Source organism: Papio anubis, chromosome 1 (assembly GCF_008728515.1).
Source record: "Papio anubis isolate 15944 chromosome 1, Panubis1.0, whole genome shotgun sequence".
NCBI classification, from domain to species: Eukaryota; Metazoa; Chordata; class Mammalia; order Primates; family Cercopithecidae; genus Papio; species Papio anubis.
Window position 1 is genome coordinate 160279423 of NC_044976.1, and position 17491 is coordinate 160296913.

The following is a 17491-nucleotide window of genomic DNA, read 5'->3' on the forward strand; positions in this document are numbered from 1 at the left end:
CTCCTCAATAACCCCCAAATCCATCCCTCACTTTCCATCCTCAGGGCTACGGCCAGTCATCACCTCTTCCTTGGACTATTGCAATAATCTTCTGGTAGGTGCTCCTGGCTCTCCTCTCACCTCAAAGGGAGTCATCGCTATCTTCCTAGAACTTTTTTCAAACTGATCATGTCGCTTCCCTACTTAAGGTCCTCCAATACTCCCACTGCTCTCAGGACAGTCCACCCACTTCAAGTGGTGTATAATGTCTGCCATGTTCTTCTGGTCTCTGCCTACCCAACAGGTCCATCTCTCTCAGAATCCTGTCTTTCATCTCAGACGTCAGCTTGGCTGATAAACTTGCCATTCTCTGGTTGAACAATGCTGTTCCAAGATCTTGCCCCTTCTTCTTGCTTCCTGGACAGCTCTTAATCATCTTTCCTGACCCCAGGCTCTCCCCCAGGGAAAAAGAATTAAGCATTCATCCTTTGTTACTCACTGTCCCCTATATCCCTTCCTTCATGCCCATGAAAGACTTTGGGGCCCTGATATTAGTTTACCCATTAGATGAGTAAACTTCTTGAGGTCACGATCCAAGTTATAGTCTTCCTTATATTCCTAGAACCTAGAGACCAGCACAGAGTGGGGCTCCAATAAATGTCTGCTGAGTGAATGGGTGGATGGATACATGGATGAACAGGTGGATGGATGGATGGATGGACAGACAGATGGGTGAACAAGTGGATGGATGGGTGAATGAATGAACGGATGGATGGACAGATGGATGAAAGGATGGACAAGAAGATCTCTGGTCTAGACTGGATCTCTAAGCTCTCTGGCATGATGGGCAGAACTACTAAGTCAGCCACATTTCCTTACACTTTCATCAGCCTCACACCAGGTCCCCCTCCTTTGGGATCAATGTGGAAAAGAAAGGTTTCACCACAGGAGAGGAGAATGAAGGTGTAGCATCAGGATGCTGATGAGGGAGGAAAGAGAAGAAAAGATGCCAGAGGAAGAGGCAGAGAAAGTTGGAAGCTGGAGGTCAGGGGCCCTACTTCCTGCTGTAACAGGCCCCACTTCATCCCCAGCAGCCATCAACTACCAACCCAGAGGTGTTGGGAAATAGAGTGCACAGAGAGGACATAAAGATACTGAAAAGGTTAGACATTTGTGAGAGTCCTGAGAAGCAGGCAAGCCCCTAAGTGTGTCAAGACTCCTTCTAGAACCCCCAGCAGATAATCTCTTGGTGATGAGCTCTGACTGCATTGTCTCTGCAGATGTGGGTGCTGCTGGCTGGCTGGGGCCAGTCTAGATATGGTTATATAAATAAGGTCAGCCAGAATGAGAATCTCTGCCTTAAGGATGTCCCAAGTATTGAAGATGTTTACTGGTTTTTCTGTGATTTCAACATCAGGCTTGTGCCTGTTTGCATAGTGGGTAACCCCAGCATCACCTTTGACTCAACTCATTCCCAGAGCCCTTCCTCATCCCTCAAGTCTTCTTTATCTGCAAACGTGCTATCTAAGACCAAGCCCAAGTAACTGGCAGCAGGCTGGGAGAACAATATAATCAGAAGGTGTGAGGTTCTGGAAAAACACCAGACAAGGCAGGTCCCACTTGGCTTGCTTTATCTGTAGCTCTGCATAGACAGCTCCTAAGACATGTGCCCTGACAGTCTTTGGGTGGACAAGCGGGGTGACCATCTGCCCTGGACTGCCTGAGATAGTCCTGTTGCCTTAGTGTAGTTATGAATACTACCACATACCACTTACTATCCAAAGTATTCTGGTTTAGATGACACATTGTACAACCACTCTGTTTACAAGTTGCTTTAAGATCTGGGAGAAATCCAAGTGTGACTGCAGTAACTGCTCTTCTTTTCCTGGATCTACCCTAAAGCCATTTCACAGCACAGGTTGGCATGTCCTCACAGGGAAATTTATAAACAGTCCCACGACTCCAGAGAGGACAAACCCAGACCAAAGAAGGAAATGTAGGAGTTTGCCCTTTTGTAAAATCCTGGGCAAAACTCCGAGGCTCATCTCTCCAAGATACTGAGAATTGAAAGGAGAGGGGGAAATCCCACGGGATCGCCATCTTTGGGCGGAAGCCCTCGGTGTCTGACACTGACAGTAGTTCTGCAGTTTAATGTACCTGTTTAACTATTGTTTGGTCAGTGCAGCCGTGACTAGAAATTCTTCTGGTTTCTCTTCCTACATCTTGGTTGGGTCAGATGAAGATGGCCCAATCTGCAAGAAACTCTTGTTGTGTGCTTATAGACATTTTAATCTTGGAGGGCTTTGTTTATAGGATGGACCTGGCCAAAGGAAACATGTTACTTAGGGTTGAAAGCAAGAAAAACCTAGATAAACACTTTTTTTATTTTTTATTTTTGAGGCACACGCTTGCTCTGTCGCCCAGGCTGGAGTGCAGGGGTGCAATCTTGGCTCACTGCAACCTCTGCCTCCCAAGTTCAAGTGATCCTTCCACCTCAGCCTCTTGAGTAGCTTGGATTACAGGCACACACCACTATGCCTGGCTAATTTTTAAAAATTTTTTGTAGAAACAGGGTTTAAAAATTTTTTGTGCAAAACAGGTTTTTGTAGAAACAGGGTAAACCCAGGTCTCAAACTCCTGGGTTTAAGCAATCTGCCTTCCTGGACCTCCTAAAGTGCTGGGATTACAGGCGTGAGCCACAGTGCCTGGCCAAATACTTCATTTTCTAGATCATAAGATGCTTCACTTTATTCCTGGCAAAAAGTTGATTCAGCAAACCAGGGCTTTAAGTGAAGCTGGTTGGGACCTGAACCCTTGACACCTGCCCAGGGTGGAAGACGTAGCAGCTGCATCTATAGGCCACCTGGGGTATAGGGTGACCAGCTGCCTAGCAAACCCTCCAGGGCCTCCCGCAGTGAACTGCTATGGGCATTAGGAGGCTGCAGAAGTTCCTTCTAAGCATGCTCTGGAATACAGTAGAAAGTTACACACAGAGACACCCCACACAACATTCGCAATCACACTGAAGTGTACATCCCAGATCTGAGTGCGGTTTATTTCCCATCACAGTCTGCACCCTGAAATTAATGGAATCCAATCTGAGAGAATAAGACAACACCAGCTCTTGATTTTCTTTGGTCTTAGAAATAAAGCATACCAAGTTCACAAAAACCTACAAACTACAAGACAGGGCTTTGTTTCCCGAGGCTGTCACTCCTTCTTTACTCCTCCTATTCCTGGAAACATCATTTTCTCTTGCAGATTCTTCATGTTCCCCCAAATCCAAATTCACAAGTTCCCAAAAAGGGCAATGCTCCTTGCTTGTTGCACCGCAGGACAGAGTGGGGCCGGGAGGAGGAAAAGAAAATGATGCCTCGCTCCACATCTGGCTCTCCTTTCCTACCTAGTCCCTCCCTGCCAGAGGCTCCTGGGGAGCTCCTGCTCTGTCTAGAACATTGGGTTTCTGGGCTGTTTCCCATTCAGGAAAGGGGTGAGGGCTCTCCTCCCACCCAGGCAGCACCTCTGGAGGCTGTGAGCGTCTCTGCCCCCTGAAACGCCTGCACAGGGCACTCAGGAAGGGCTGGGGACTGGGTGAGGAGGTGGGGACAGAATGCTCCCTGGAAACTGCCCCAGGGGCAGCTTGAGTGGCCTGAGCCTGTGTCTGTCCTACTGAAGGGTGGAGCCCCTCTGTGGAGGTACCCACTTTTCAGAACTGCTGCTTTTGGGGGAGAACACCTTTTCCCAGGTGTTGTCCTTGGGGTAGCAGGGAAGACTGGGAAAAACTGAGCGGCAAGAGCTGTTGGAGGGGGGAGTTACATTTATTGACTGTCTATTACATGCCGGGTGCTGCTGAAGGTCGCGGGTCCTACAGGATCTCCTTTTACCCCTCACATCCCTGTAGATTACAGGTCGTTCACAGATGACCCTGAACCCAGAGGGGCTGTCTAGGCCCAGGGCCCAGCTAGTGAGTGGATGGGCGGAATCAGACCTGCCTTGGAAGGGTCTGTCTTACCCTGGCGCCCAAGATGTGTCCCTTACCCTCTGGCACCAGGGCATGTAAATTCGGGACACCCCTTTCGTTAGGGGCCCAAGTTTATCATGGGTCTGATCTCTAAGGTCACATCTCCGCCTTCTCACCTGACCGACAGGAAACCCCCGAAATGTCCCTCGCACGTGCAAGACGTTTTCCGCGGTGGCGGCGACAGGGCGCACAGTGGGACCGCAGCACAAGCCCGGGGCACCCCCACAGTCGGCGACTCCTGCGCCGCCCCTGCCGGCCGGGCAGTCCTGGGGCCTGGGAGGGCAGCACCGCCGGGCTTCGCGCCATGACATCAGCCCTGGAGTGGTGCAGTGTGCAAAGCCCACTGGTTGGCGTGGCCCGGGACACGCCTTCCCCGGAGCGGAACAAAACGGCGCGCAGGCCGGGCGCACCCAGCCGCCACTTCCGAGAGCGCCTGCCGCCCGTGCGCCGCCGAGCCAGCTGCCAGGTGAGTGCGCCCTGGGCCACGCGGCTCTGCGCCTCGCGGAGGGGCGCCTGGGCACGCCCTCAGCACCTCCCGGTCTTGCTCGCTCCGCCGCGGCCCCCGGGGCTGTCGCAGGCGGGGAATTGTGAGAAGTGACCGCAGTTAGCCCGGGCAGTGCTGCTCTTTCCTAGAGGCACTAGGTCCCTCCCCATCCCGGGCCTTCCTGGGCTTCCTGGACACAGTTGGCTTCCGCGTGTCCGTGACCCAGGGCGACCCGGCTACCCCCAACCGCCTGCAGGTTGGGCAGAACAATCGGCGATTCTGCGCGCTACTGACGCTCATTGTATGGCAGAGAGATGAGGGCATCCGTGCCACCCCCTCCCTCACCCTCCTGCTGGGGAGAAAATGCCTGCGGGCGGGGTGGGGCAAACATCTGGCTTCATGGGCCTGACCTTGGACATCTGTGTCCCTGAGCGCAGGTGTGAGTTTTCCCTCTTGCGAAAGAACTGCATGGAAACCTCTCCACTCCAAATCTTGGTGCTAGGTGGTGATGGTTACTGAAACCTGAAAGAGCCTGCAGTCAGTGTTTTCTGGCCTCAGGCCTTGAAGGCTGGGCAGTAAGAAAGGGACTGGTGTTGAGCGCGTTTAAAGCAAATCACAATGTGTTAGCTAACAGTCAGCCCTCTGAGGCAGGTATGTATCTACTAGTACAGACCAGAGAATATTTTGCGTGCTTCTGGTTCTGGTGCTGTTGTGATCTAACCGGGACCCAGGAATCGGCTGGACCAATAGTGGGCTCAGGCTCTGCCTAGAGCCCTGGGCTCCCACGACCCACCCTGCTGCTCCCTGAGAGTGAGTGAATGGGCAGGCCCTCCCCACGCTGGGATACTGTCACAGTGGCACCGAGGAAATCCACTGGGCCCTGGTAGAAAGTGTATCAGTGTATCATGAAGAGGTGGCCTGGAGTCTTTGTGGGGGATTGTTTGGAAGGCAGAGTTTTGACTCAGATTTGCCACTTAACACACAGGTTTCCTTGGATAAACTATTTAACTTCTCAATGCCTCAATTTCTTTCAGGGATGCTACAGAACCTCCGACACAGGAGTGATCTGTCAGTTACTATCTTCTTTCTTGTCCCCCCCCATCCCTTTCCTTCCTCCCAGAAGCTAAGGAGGCTGGAGGTGCTGCCTGTCTCCCTCTGTCCTCTCAGAGTGCATGTTGGGGATTTTCCCCAGGCAGGATTTGGGGATGGTACTGAGCTTCCCCTGCTCTCATTCAACTGCTGCCTCCTGACTCTCCAGCTGGTTTCTGGCTCAGGAGGCCAGGCTACCTCTTTTGAGAGAGACTGTCCTCAGCCCTCAACTGCTGATGGGCAGCTTTTACCCATTGTTTCCTAAATCCAGCTTCCTCCTGCTCACGGTCTTCCAGTGAATGACCCTTTTGCCTTGGAGAGGATATCCGGGGCGGAGGCAGATGAGGAAGGAAGTTTATCCTGCAGAGGGTGTAGTGTGGGTTAGAGGAGAGGGAGGAGAGAACTGTCTGCAAGGCCTGAGATGCCCGGGATGGAGGGTATGCGGGGGATGCAGGAGAGAAACTAAAGAGAAGGCCCATCAGCTCGGCAACTGGCCTGCTAATAAAATGGGAAAAACAGGGGTGCTATGGCCTCTTTGCCTCTGGTCTGTCTTAGCACCTTCTTTCCTGGCCCAGGTGTTTGCTCTTTTAATTGTACACATGTGCATCTGCTTCTGGAGCTAGTGAGTCCTGACTGGGCCAGAGTTGCAGCCTGGGAGTGTAGTGACACTTGACGGGGTGATCAGTACATATTTGATGAATGAGTGGGGTAGCAATGGTCTTTCAGCTGAGTTGGCCTGCTGGACACTCATAAACCTTGCAAATAGTTACTAGCCAGTTTTTCCACTTGGGTAGATTGACAAGCAGGTGAGAGAAAAAAAGGCATAGTTTTTTTTTTTGGTTTGTTTTTTGTTTTGTTTTGTTTTATTTTGAGGCAGTCTTGCTCTGTCGCCCAGGCTGGAGTACAATGGCGCAACATTGGCTCACTGCAACTTCCGCCTCCTAGGTTCAAGCGGTTCTCCTGCCTCAGCCTTCCAAGTAGCTGGGATTACAGATGTCTGTCAATACACCCAGCTAATTTTTTGTATTTTTAGTAGAGATGGCATTTTGCCATGTTGGCCAGGCTGTTCTTGAACTCCTGACCTCAGGTGATCCACCTGCCTCGGCCTCCCAAAGCATTGGGATTACAGGCATGAGCCATTGCGTCCGGCCGGTTTTTGTTTTTTTTTAGAGACAGTGTCTCACTATATTGGCCAGTCTGGTCTCGAACTCCTGGCCTCAAGTGATCCCCTCCCTGTCCCCACCACCAGCTCAGCCTCCCAAAGTGCTGGGATTAAGGCATGACCCACTGCGCCTGGCAACATAGTTTTTATTCACTGTCCGTCTCCTGGTGGGGGAAGCGAATTGGGAAGGCTTTTCTGGCAGGTTGCTAAAGCTTTAAATATTTATGTAAGCCTAGCTTATTGTGAAACGTTGGCTGGCTAGATGAAGACACATGGGTTAAATATTTTGGGATCCAAAGAGGTGCTAGTGAGAATAAAAAGACTTTTTTCCTCCAAGTCAGCCATTTGGCATTACTCAAGCATATTGTCAAATATCAAAAGAGACACAAAACTGAACAATAGGTATTAGAGTTGGCATGTCCTTAAGATAAGGATAACCAGATATCTGCACTTGCAGTGTACCAGACAGTGTGAGAAATACTTCACATGTGTTATCTTGGACAATTTATGAAGTAGCTACTGATGCTCTCCATTTTACAAATGGAGAAACTGAGGCTCAGTGGTAGTAAGAAACTTGCTCAGGATTACAGCTGATCAGTTTTGAAGCTGCCATTCCAACATAAGCTGATTGTTTTCAGAACGTATGCTCAGTCACTACCCTATTATTTTTCTTTGCTCCTCTACATTTCCTTTTTCCAGATCAACTCACTAAGGAAATATCTGCCATTTGTGAAACACATCAGCTTTACAAGTTGCTTTACAGTGGCTTATAAACTATTTAAGGAAGATATCTTTCACTTGGATGGGTCAGGGTTAGAACTCCTGACCTCTGGGTTTTCAGTCTGTTGCATGGCCAGGTAGGAGCAGAGGGGACCCCTGAGAGTTAGTTGCCAGCCACCAATGCATATGCTTTCACCACCTCTGCATGTTGAGTTTCAGAGCCAGGTTTGCAGAAAGAAAAGAAGCCTGGAAAAGAGCCTGCTTGAGAAAGAGAGAGAGAGCTAGTAAAACTTGAGGGGAGGGCAGAGAAGGTGAGGTGGAGGGGTCCTGGGTTCTGACTGCTGTTTCCAGTTGTCAAGAATTTATATGGTAAGGACGTTCCTGTACTACGCAGCTCCCTAGGAATGTGTCTGACGCCAGCACTGAGTCATTCCCATGTATGGTAAAGTGTGTAAATACGGGGGCAGCTAGCATTTCCAGACTCTGGTATTTCCAGTGCTTCCCCAGGGCCAGAAGGCAGTGTCTGAGTCTTCAGCGGTGACAACAGAGGAAGAAATGGAAGGTTAGCAGCTGGAGCTCAGCCCCAGCTAGGCTGCCAGCACCCCCTACCCCCAACTGTGTGCCTGGCTTTCTTTATGGGGGGGGGGGTGGGGACGTGGGTTGGCGCTTCCTGGGATGTCAACTGCAAACAACCTGTGTTTATAAGGCCTAAGTGCTAATTTGCTTTAACTTTTTAAAAATTAATCAAAGAAAAATCATTCACACCATCTTGTTCAGCATGGAATAACCAACATCATTCCAGATCTGGATAAAAACAAGGAAACCCCATCTGTTAATTTGTCTGTGAGGCTTTATTAGAATACAGGATTTCCTGTAGAAGTTTTAAAATACTACAAAGAAGTCAACGACCTCCATTTCTACCTGTGTTGACCTTCAGACTTCTTTTTTTTGAGACAGTTTCACTCTTGTCCCCCAGGCTGGAGTGCAGTGGCACGATCTTGGCTCACTGCAACCTCTGCCTCCCGGGTTCAAGCGATTCTCCTGCCTCAGCCTCCCGAGTAGCTGGGATTACAGGTGTGTGCCACCACACTTGACTAATTTTTTTTTTTTTTTTTTAGTAGAGATGGGGTTTCATGCTGTTGGCCAGGCTGGTCTCGAACTTCTGACCTCAAGTGATCTGCCCACCTCAGCCTCCCCCAGTGTTAGGATTACAGGAATGAGCCACTGCACTCTGCAAACTTCTGAGCTCCGAGAGTAGGGAGCTCTGCTCTAGAAGGCAACGGGGGCAAGTGGGGAAAGGGAGAGACATACAGCATCCTTATCAGCTCACAGTCTCACAAGAGCCACTGGACATGGATTTGAAAAGAGAAAACTCATAGAATAGAGAGGATCCCTGAGCTAGAATGACAGTCAAGTTCTGGAGTCCCATAGGGCCTGGAGTGATGGTAGCTCAGTGATGCTGGTTACTTTCTCAGAGAGGCGAGTCATATGCAGGGTTCTGAAGGAAACATGAGGTGGGATATGCAAAGCTGAGGCCATGCCTGCCCCATCTCCATGGCAGCCATTCTCCCCCTACCCAGGACCCGGACCTTCAGGAAAGGCTGATTTCCTGAGCTCTTAGGTATCACCTCTAAGACTTGGCTCTGAGCCCTGACCATCGGGGCCCCCTCCTTCCTTCTCTACCCTCAGCTGCTCTCTGGACACTGGGGTGTGGAGGCAAAAGCTAAGCTACAGATTGGAAGGGATGCCAGCCCTCCTGTCCACCTGGCAGATACTAAGCAGCTCAGCTAATGCGAGGGAACTAGATAAACATCTGACAGGTTTCTACTGGAGCAAGTGGGTGGGGACTTTGGCCCTGTGCCGTCAGTCTCTCTTTTGCCCTAGGGAATAAGTGATTTTGGAATGGGAGAGATGGGATTTTTCCACTGGAGAAATAAAGATATGGGATGGTTTTGAAGGGTTTGATAAGAAGGGGCTTGCCTTCAGACACTGGTGGCTGGCAGTTAGGGATTTTACATCTCTGCGATGGTTCCTTCAACCTGTCGCCTGAGCTGGACTTTTCTTCTTTTCTTTTTTGTTTTCTTTTCTCTTTTCTTTTCGACTCTATTGCCCAGGCTGGAGTGCAGTGGTGCAATCTCTGCTCACTGCAACCTCCATCTCCTGGATTCAAGCAATTCTCATGCCTCAGCCTCTTGAGTAGCTGGGATTATAGGTGCCCACCATCATACCTGGCTAATTTTTGTATTTTTGTTAGAGACGGGGTTTTACCATGATGGCCAGGCTGGTCTTGAACTCCTGACCTGAAGTGATCCGCCTGCCTTGGCCTCCCAAAGTGCAAGGATTACAGGCGTGAGCCACCACACCCAGCCAAGCCTGACTTTCATGAGATTTGGGGTAACTGTGAGAGTCTGTGACCTTTTTCTTCTCCTTTCACTGATGCTGTAAGAGCTGCCACCTGGGCTTTCTCGTCTCAAGACTGAGGATCTGGGTACAGTCCTAACTGGGGATGTGGATACAGTTCTAATGGGACAGCCAGGCTAGGAAGATGTAGCAGCAGACACAGCAGGCTTCTAGCCTCCAGCCATTTCAGGAAAATAGCTGACCACGTGTTTCCAGCCATTCAGTAGAAAATTCAAACTCTGTTCTCCGTTGAGATGGTCAACACAGTGAAATGGGACATCACAGACAGCTGGGGGGAGCTAAACCCCAAAGAAGGGCAAGTAACTTGTCCCAGACTCGTTTGCTGGGCTGGCAGATGAATCAGGAGTTCCTGGCCCTATTTGGCATGCTACCTCTTAAGCCTCATTCCTTCCATATGTGGACTAGCTACATGTGGACGGTTGGCCCACATCTAGCAGTGTGGTGTGGAGGTATGACTGGGCCAGTCGTGTGAGTGGTAGTCAGAGGGGTGGGCACTTACAGTGTGCTGGCCATCACTTCCATACGTCCTCATTTAATCCTTACAGCTCAATTTTAGGGAGTCCGTATGTGATCCATTTTAGAGACAAGCAAATTGACGCTCAGAGGGGAAAGTAACTTGCCCAAGATCATTCAGCTACGAAGGGGTGAATCTGTATTGATTGAATCCCAGCTCCTGTTTTCCTAACCATTGACCTGTACAGCCTGAACCCTGACCTCAGGAACTTCTCTTGTCCCTTCTGCAGGGCCTCTGTCCCCAAGAGCTGGGAAGGCAATTAAGAAGGAGCCAAGTGTCCCTCTAAGGCACTCCATGAACTCTGAGAAACAGGTTTCCTTTTAAGGCAATTTGGCCTCCCTACAGGCAGAATTTGGCTGTTGGAGAGAAGGGGCCGGGCAGAAAGGGAGTTGGTGGAGTGGAGACTGAGCCCTGCCTGTTGCCAGGGTTCCCTCCAGCTGAGCCTCTTCCCCACAGGCAGGGTCACCTGGAGGGATCCTCTTGTGGGCAGAGGGGAACAGGACCCCATCCACAGGCACCGCCTGAAACCCTTCCTGGGTTTAGGGACAGAGTCATCACTTTTCATCTCAAGGCAATAGAGCCCTGTCCCTTCACTGGGCTCTTGAGGGGAGAGCCTCCTACCCTTACCCCAACTAAATGACCAGGCTCAAAGAGCAGCCTAGCTAAAAGCTAAGAGGTGTCCTGAGCAGATTTTCCTTACTGGCAGGTCCTTGGGTTTCACCCATTTCTCCGCCCATGGTCCTGATTCCCTGGGGCCCTGCTGGATGTGGGCCCCTGACACGGAGCCAGGGAAAACAAGAGGAGGCCTGTATGGAGCTGTGGGTCTCCCCCAGAGAGAGAAGGGCTTTTGTGTCTGTAACAAAACAGTGTTTGGAACTGGCTCCCAACCATGTGGCTGGGGGAATTTTCCTCCCTTAGGGGTGTTCCTAGGGGCCTGAGTATGTCCCCTGCTGGTTCAGGGGGTTGGAGAAGGCTGAGGAAGAGGGCCAGCACTGATGTATTGTATGCCTACCACGAGCAGCCCCTCTTAAATATGCAAGGGCCACAGCATTGTGATTGGAGCACAGAGAACTCAGAAATAGATGAGCTTGCATTAGAGTCCTTGCATTAGGTCTACCTCTTCCAACTGTGTGACTATAAGCAAGTTGCCTAACCGCTCTGAGCCTTGCTTGTCTTGTCTGTAAGGTGGGCATACATTCTTTATCTTCGGATGATGAGGATGAAATGAGATGATGTGGCTGGGAGCGGTGGCTCATGCCTATAGTCCCAGCACTTTGGGAAACTGAGGCAGGCAGATCACTTGAGGTCAGGAGTTCAAGACCAGCCTGGCCAACATGGTGAAACCCCGTCTATTAAAAAAAACACACACACACAAAAATTAGTCGGGTATGGTGGCAGTGGCGGGCGCCTATAATCCCAGCTACTCAGGAGGCTGAGGCATGAGAATTGCTTGAACTCGGGAGATGGAGGTTGCAGTGAGCAGAGATTGTGTCACTGCACTCTGGTCTCTGTGACAGAGTGAGACTCCATCTCAAAAAAAATAAAGAGATGATGCAGATGAGCCATCTGATGCATACTAGGCATTCAGTCCATGGCAGTGTGGGTGCCGTGGCTGAGTTCCAAGGGTCACATTGAGTCACCTGATCAGAGGGAGAGGAGAGCCTGTGTGGGTCTGTACAACTGGACACATTATCACAAAAGCTTCCCAAGCAGACCTCCCCTCACATCTCACTGGCCAGAAACAGTCTCAGCCTGTTCCTGATCCAGCCACCGGCAGGGGAATAGAATCTCTGTGGTTGGCTTAGGAGACACAGGCTCTGTTCCTCCATCTGGGGAAAGGGCATCTCCACAGTCACTCAATGGCCTGAATAAAATTGGGATTTGTAGCAAGGAAGAATTGGGAAATGGCTGATGGTTAGGCCGACCATGATACACGTTGCTGATTGCCATTCCTGTCTAACTCTCCTTCATATTGTATGGTTTTCAGCCCCAAACCTTTGCTTGACAAGGGCAGCTAGCAGTCCTCAGAACAGAAAGAGGCTAAAGGAACAGCGTGACATCAGAGGCTGGGAACGGGGACTGTCTCTGGATCTGGGGGCTCAGGCCCCATGGGTTATCTGAGGAAGATAGAGATGGGGATGTGAGCAGTTACAGAAATTCCTGCCAGGTGTGTCAGCGATGTGTGGGAGCCTGAGGAGGTGTGGCTGGTCCAGAACCTGGGAAAGGGAGAACTGGGCTTATACAGCAGGCACCATCTACCTAGATCCCCCAGCATCACCAATACCACTTCCCCACAGTAAGCTCTGCCTCTCAGCCTGCACACACTTACCAAGCACCTCCACTGGGAACCAGGCTCTGCAGAGATTCACCATGCAGAGAGAATGGCCCCAGAAGCCATGGCTTTCAATATCAGTGCATCCTTCATTCATTCCTTAGCTATTTCCTGGCCACGTATATGAACAGCCACATGCCAAGTGCTATGCAGGGCGTGGGGACAGAGTGGTGAACGTGACCTGGATCCCTACTTGAGCTGAGGCCTGTGTCGCCCTCAGATGGGAAGCTCTCCAGTAGTGGAGACTGTCTCCCTCTGCCCTTGACATTGACTCTTTAGCTGCTGGCACGAGCCCTATTACCAGGAGGGTGGGCTCTGGTTGCCACATCCCTGTTTTCAACATTTCCATGCCACAGGTTCCGTGAGCTCTCTCCTTAGGCTCTTTTGCCTCCTGAGGCAACAGACCCCTCTGACTTCCAGCCCCTTTATTTCCCAGCACCTCCCTGTGTCCTTTACTCACCATGTCCTGGGCAACCCCCGGCACCAAGCCTGTACCCACTGTAGGTGGTGCTTTGTATAGCCCTTCCCTCATGAACTTCTGTTGAAAGAGCTGGAAGGACGGTCTCCCTCCTTCAGCCATGTCTGTTGAGTGAGTGAGTGAAATGGAAGGAGAGAAGCAGGCCCCATCTGTTCTCCACACCCACTAGTGTTACCTTCTGTGCTGCTCTGTGGCCATGCAGGCACCGACCTGAGGCGTCGCCTGGACTTCTGTGTGCCGTGTATGTGCCAGGCACTGTGCCTTGCCTTTGACGTATCATATCTCATTTAATCGCCAGACATACTCGGTGAAGTCACGATTTTTATCTGCTTTTTTTTTTTTTTTTTTTTTTTTTTGAGATGGAGTCTCACTCTGTCGCCTAGGCTGGAGTGTCATGGTGTGATCTTGGCTCACTGCAACCTCTGCCTCCCAGGTTCAAGCGATTCTCCTGCCTCAGCCTCCTGAGTGGGTGGGATTACAGGCGGGCGCCACCACACCCGGCTAATTTTTCTATTTTTAGTAGAGATGGGGTTTCATCATGTTGGTCAGGCTGGTCTCAAACTCCTGACCTCATGATCCGCCTGCCTCAGCCTCCCAAAGTGCTGGGATTACAAGCATAAGCCACCGCGCCCGGCTTTTATCCTTATTTAACAGATACAGAAATCGCGGTTTGGAAAGACTGACTGTCTTGCCCAAGGTCACACAGCCAGTGAGTGACAGGATCAAGATTGAGCCAAACCTGCCTGGCATCGGGACCCCAGATCTGAACCAACATCTAGAGCATCTCAAAGTTGGTCCAGGCCACCTGCTTTGTTTGCCTGGGGTGTTTGTTAAAAATTCAGACTCAAGTACCTCATTCTCTCAAGTACCTCATTCTCAGAGCTTCTAATTCATTAGATGTGGGGTGGTGTTACTAAATCTGATTTTGTAAAAGCGCCTCCTCTGAAGCTTGATAACTCTGCCCTGTGTGCCTACCCCGTGCTTTTTTTTTTTTTTTTTTTTTCTTTTTGACAGTCTTGCTCTGTTGCCCAAGCTGGAGTGCAGTGGCACTATCTTGGCTCACTGCTATCTCCACCTCCCAGGTTAAAGCGATTCGCCTGCCTCAGCCTCCCGAATAGCTGGGATTACAGGGGCATGCCACCACACTCGGCTAATTTTTGTATTTTAAGTAGAGACAGTGTTTCGCCATGTTGGCCAGTCTGATCTGGAACTCCTGACCTCAGGTGATACGCCCACCTCAGCCTTCCAAAGTGCTGGGATTACAGGCATTAGCCACTACACCCAGCCCTGCTTTTTTAAAAAAAACAAAACAAAACAAAACAAAAAAAACCCTTTTTTCTTGTGGTGAACTATAGCTTATATACAAAAGTATGCACAATGTACAGTTCAAATAATAATTATAAAGTAAGCCCCCATATGACAACTATCCAAGTTAAGAAGGAGAGCATTGCCAGGCAGTGCCTTGCCAGCCTGCCTGGTCTCCCACCCAGTCATGGTCCCTTCCCTCCCTTGGAGGTAACTTTTCTAAGGTAAAAGCTTGTGATCATCATTCCCTTGCTTTTCTGTAGTAACTTTTCCACCCATGTGTCCATCCCTTGACAATATGAGTTTAGCCCATTTGTGAATTTCATACAAATGGACGGACTTGCGTTTTCCCAGCTCTGGTCTGTCTGCTTCTTCCCTTCCACATTCTCTTTGAGACATGTATAGGGGTAGGCAGTCCATTTTTATTGTCGCTGCAGGTTTCTTTATAAAGCCTGTTTCTTCTACTGATCCATATCCTTCAGAGTGCCTAGCTCAGGGCTGAAAATGCAGCAGCTGCTCCATAAAGACCTGTTGATTACACTGGGGGAGGAAATCCCTGAGTAACGTGTGAGGATGCTGTCGAGAGCTAGCAGAAAGTGCTCTGCCAGGCCTGGTGGCCCCACTAGGCATTCTGCCCTTCATCTTTCTCTCCTCCGGCTCTGGCTGTTGAATTTCTGTCATGGACAATCTGAGATATTTCCATCTCCCTGTAAAATTAATTCCCATTTCTGTGTCCCTTTTCAGAATGCCGAACTGGGGAGGAGGCAAGAAATGTGGGGTGTGTCAGAAGACGGTTTACTTTGCCGAAGAGGTTCAGTGCGAAGGCAACAGCTTCCATAAATCCTGCTTCCTGTGCAGTGAGTACGCCCCAGGCCCTGTTGCTGTTGTCTTGGACACCCTGGACAGGCCTGCCCCCACAGGCTGGGCCTGTCAACACCCCAGGGAACTGGTCCCGTGGGATGTAAACAGCTTGACATTTGGCTGAAGCGCAGCTGGGCAGGGAAGCACTTAAGGGCCTCTTTGTTCCGTTCAGAAGCTTCTTTCTAAGGGATAAACTGGCCAGAGTGGGTCGGGGTGGCAGGCGTTCAGGGGCTGAAAGCCAAGCTGTAAAGACTTGGTTAAGAAAACTTTCCACTCAGTTCTCTCTTCTCTCTCTCCCTGCCATGATTTCATCATTTCAGAGTAAAACACTTTCAGCCCTTTGGACCCTAATTATATCTTGTTCAAAGGAAACAGAGGCCACAACCTCATGGCAAAGCTGAGTCTAGAGGAAGAGCAGGGCTCCTCCTTCCTCAGCCCCTTGCAGCCCGGCCCATTCACTTCTTCACTTCCCATTCCCACTTAGCCTGGGATGAGAGGAAGAGGGAGTGCAAAGTTCCCTGATATCTACTCCTAAGAAGCCGGAGCAAGGTTTGCTCCAGTCACAAGCCTAGATGAGTAGGAAATCAGACAAAAGATGCCAAGCAACTCACAGAGGTCAGGTCGACCCAGGGATCCTGATACCGTGATGCTGTACCCACTGGTACTTGGACCAGGTGATGTTTCCAGGACGTGGCAACTTGGAGAAGCCTCTCCTCAGGCTCCTAAATGAGTTGGTTCATTGTGATCAGAGCAGAAGGCCTGGGTTAGAAGAAGAGGCAAGGTGCATTTTCTTTCCTAAGACAGAGTCTCACGCTGGCACCCAGGCTGGAGTGCAGTGTCTCACTGCAACCTCCACCTCAAATGATCCTCTCACCTCAGCCTCCTGAGTAGCTAGGACTACACATGCATGCCACCATGCTCGGCCAATTTTAAAAAAAAATTTCAGGCCGGGCGCGGTGGCTCAAGCCTGTAATCCCAGCACTTTGGGAGGCCGAGACGGGCGGATCACGAGGTAAGGAGATCGAGACCATCCTGGCTAACACGGTGAAACCCCGTCTCTACTAAAAAACACAAAAAACTAGCCGGGAGAGGTGGCGGGCGCCTATAGTCCCAGCTGCTTGGGAGGCTGAGGCAGGAGAATGGCTTAAACCCAGGAGGCGAAGGTTTCAGTGAGCCAAGGTCGCGCCATTGCACTCCAGCCTGGGAGAAAAGAGCGAAATTCCATTTCAAAAAAAGAAAAAAGATAAACCTAAGCACTTAAAATTTTAGGAGTTTGATTCAAGAATCAGGCAGTGCCAGACGGCGGGTGGTTTGGAGCCCAAGGGGAAAGCTTGTATAAGGTGCACACCGAAGCAAGGCAAAGAAAGCATTTGAGGCCGGGCGCGGTGGCTCAAGCCTGTAATCCCAGCACTTTGGGAGGCCGAAACGGGCAGATTACGAGGTAAGGAGATCGAGACCATCCTGGCTAACACGGTGAAACCCCGTCTCTACTAAAAAAAAAAAAAAAATACAAAAATCTAGCCGGGCGAGGTGGCGAGCGCCTGTAGTCCCAGCTACTGGGGAGGCTGAGGCAGGAGAATGGCGTAAACCTGGGAGGCGGAGCTTGCAGTGAGCTGAGATCTGACCACTGCAGTCCAGCCTGGGCAACAGAGCGAGACTCCATCTCAAAAAAAAAAAAAAAAATTCAGAGAGACAGGGTCTCCCTACCCTATATTACCCAGGCTGGCCTTGAGCTCCTGGGTTTAAGCAGTCTGCCCACCTCAGCCTCCCAAAGTGTTGGGATTACAGGTGTGAGCCACTGTGCCCACCAAGGTACATTCTCCATGAGGGTAGGCAGAATGGATGGTAGCAGAATGTCTTAGTTAAAAAAGATTCGGTGTTTATTATCTGTGTGATGATGGACAAGTTACTCAGTTTCTCTGGTTGAGTTTTCTCATTATTACAGTGGAGGTAATAATAGTCACCTCTTGGGATTGTTGTGAGAATTAAAATGAAAGAAGCTTGTGAAACAAAGCACTTAAAATAATTATGAGTGTTGAAGAAATGATATGCACACACACGCACACATGCACACACACACATACACGCACACTGCTGAGGGATCTATAGCAAGAGGGTGTGATAA

General features: G+C 50.3%; 1 protein-coding gene across 3 annotated transcripts in view; it reads left to right on the plus strand.

Moving 5' to 3' along the window:
• Window positions 1-17491, plus strand: part of CSRP1 (cysteine and glycine rich protein 1) — a 63345-nt gene that overhangs the window by 34258 nt on the left and 11596 nt on the right. For 2 of the 3 annotated variants that reach the window (XM_009190155.4, XM_009190151.3), the window contains exon 2: window positions 15250-15362. In XM_009190155.4, coding sequence (XP_009188419.1) covers window positions 15251-15362 — 112 coding nt within the window. In that variant the 5' untranslated portion in view covers window position 15250. Of the gene's footprint in view, window positions 1-4281; window positions 4467-15249; window positions 15363-17491 lie in introns of those variants that run through there. The other variant, XM_003893304.2, reaches the window with a different exon arrangement.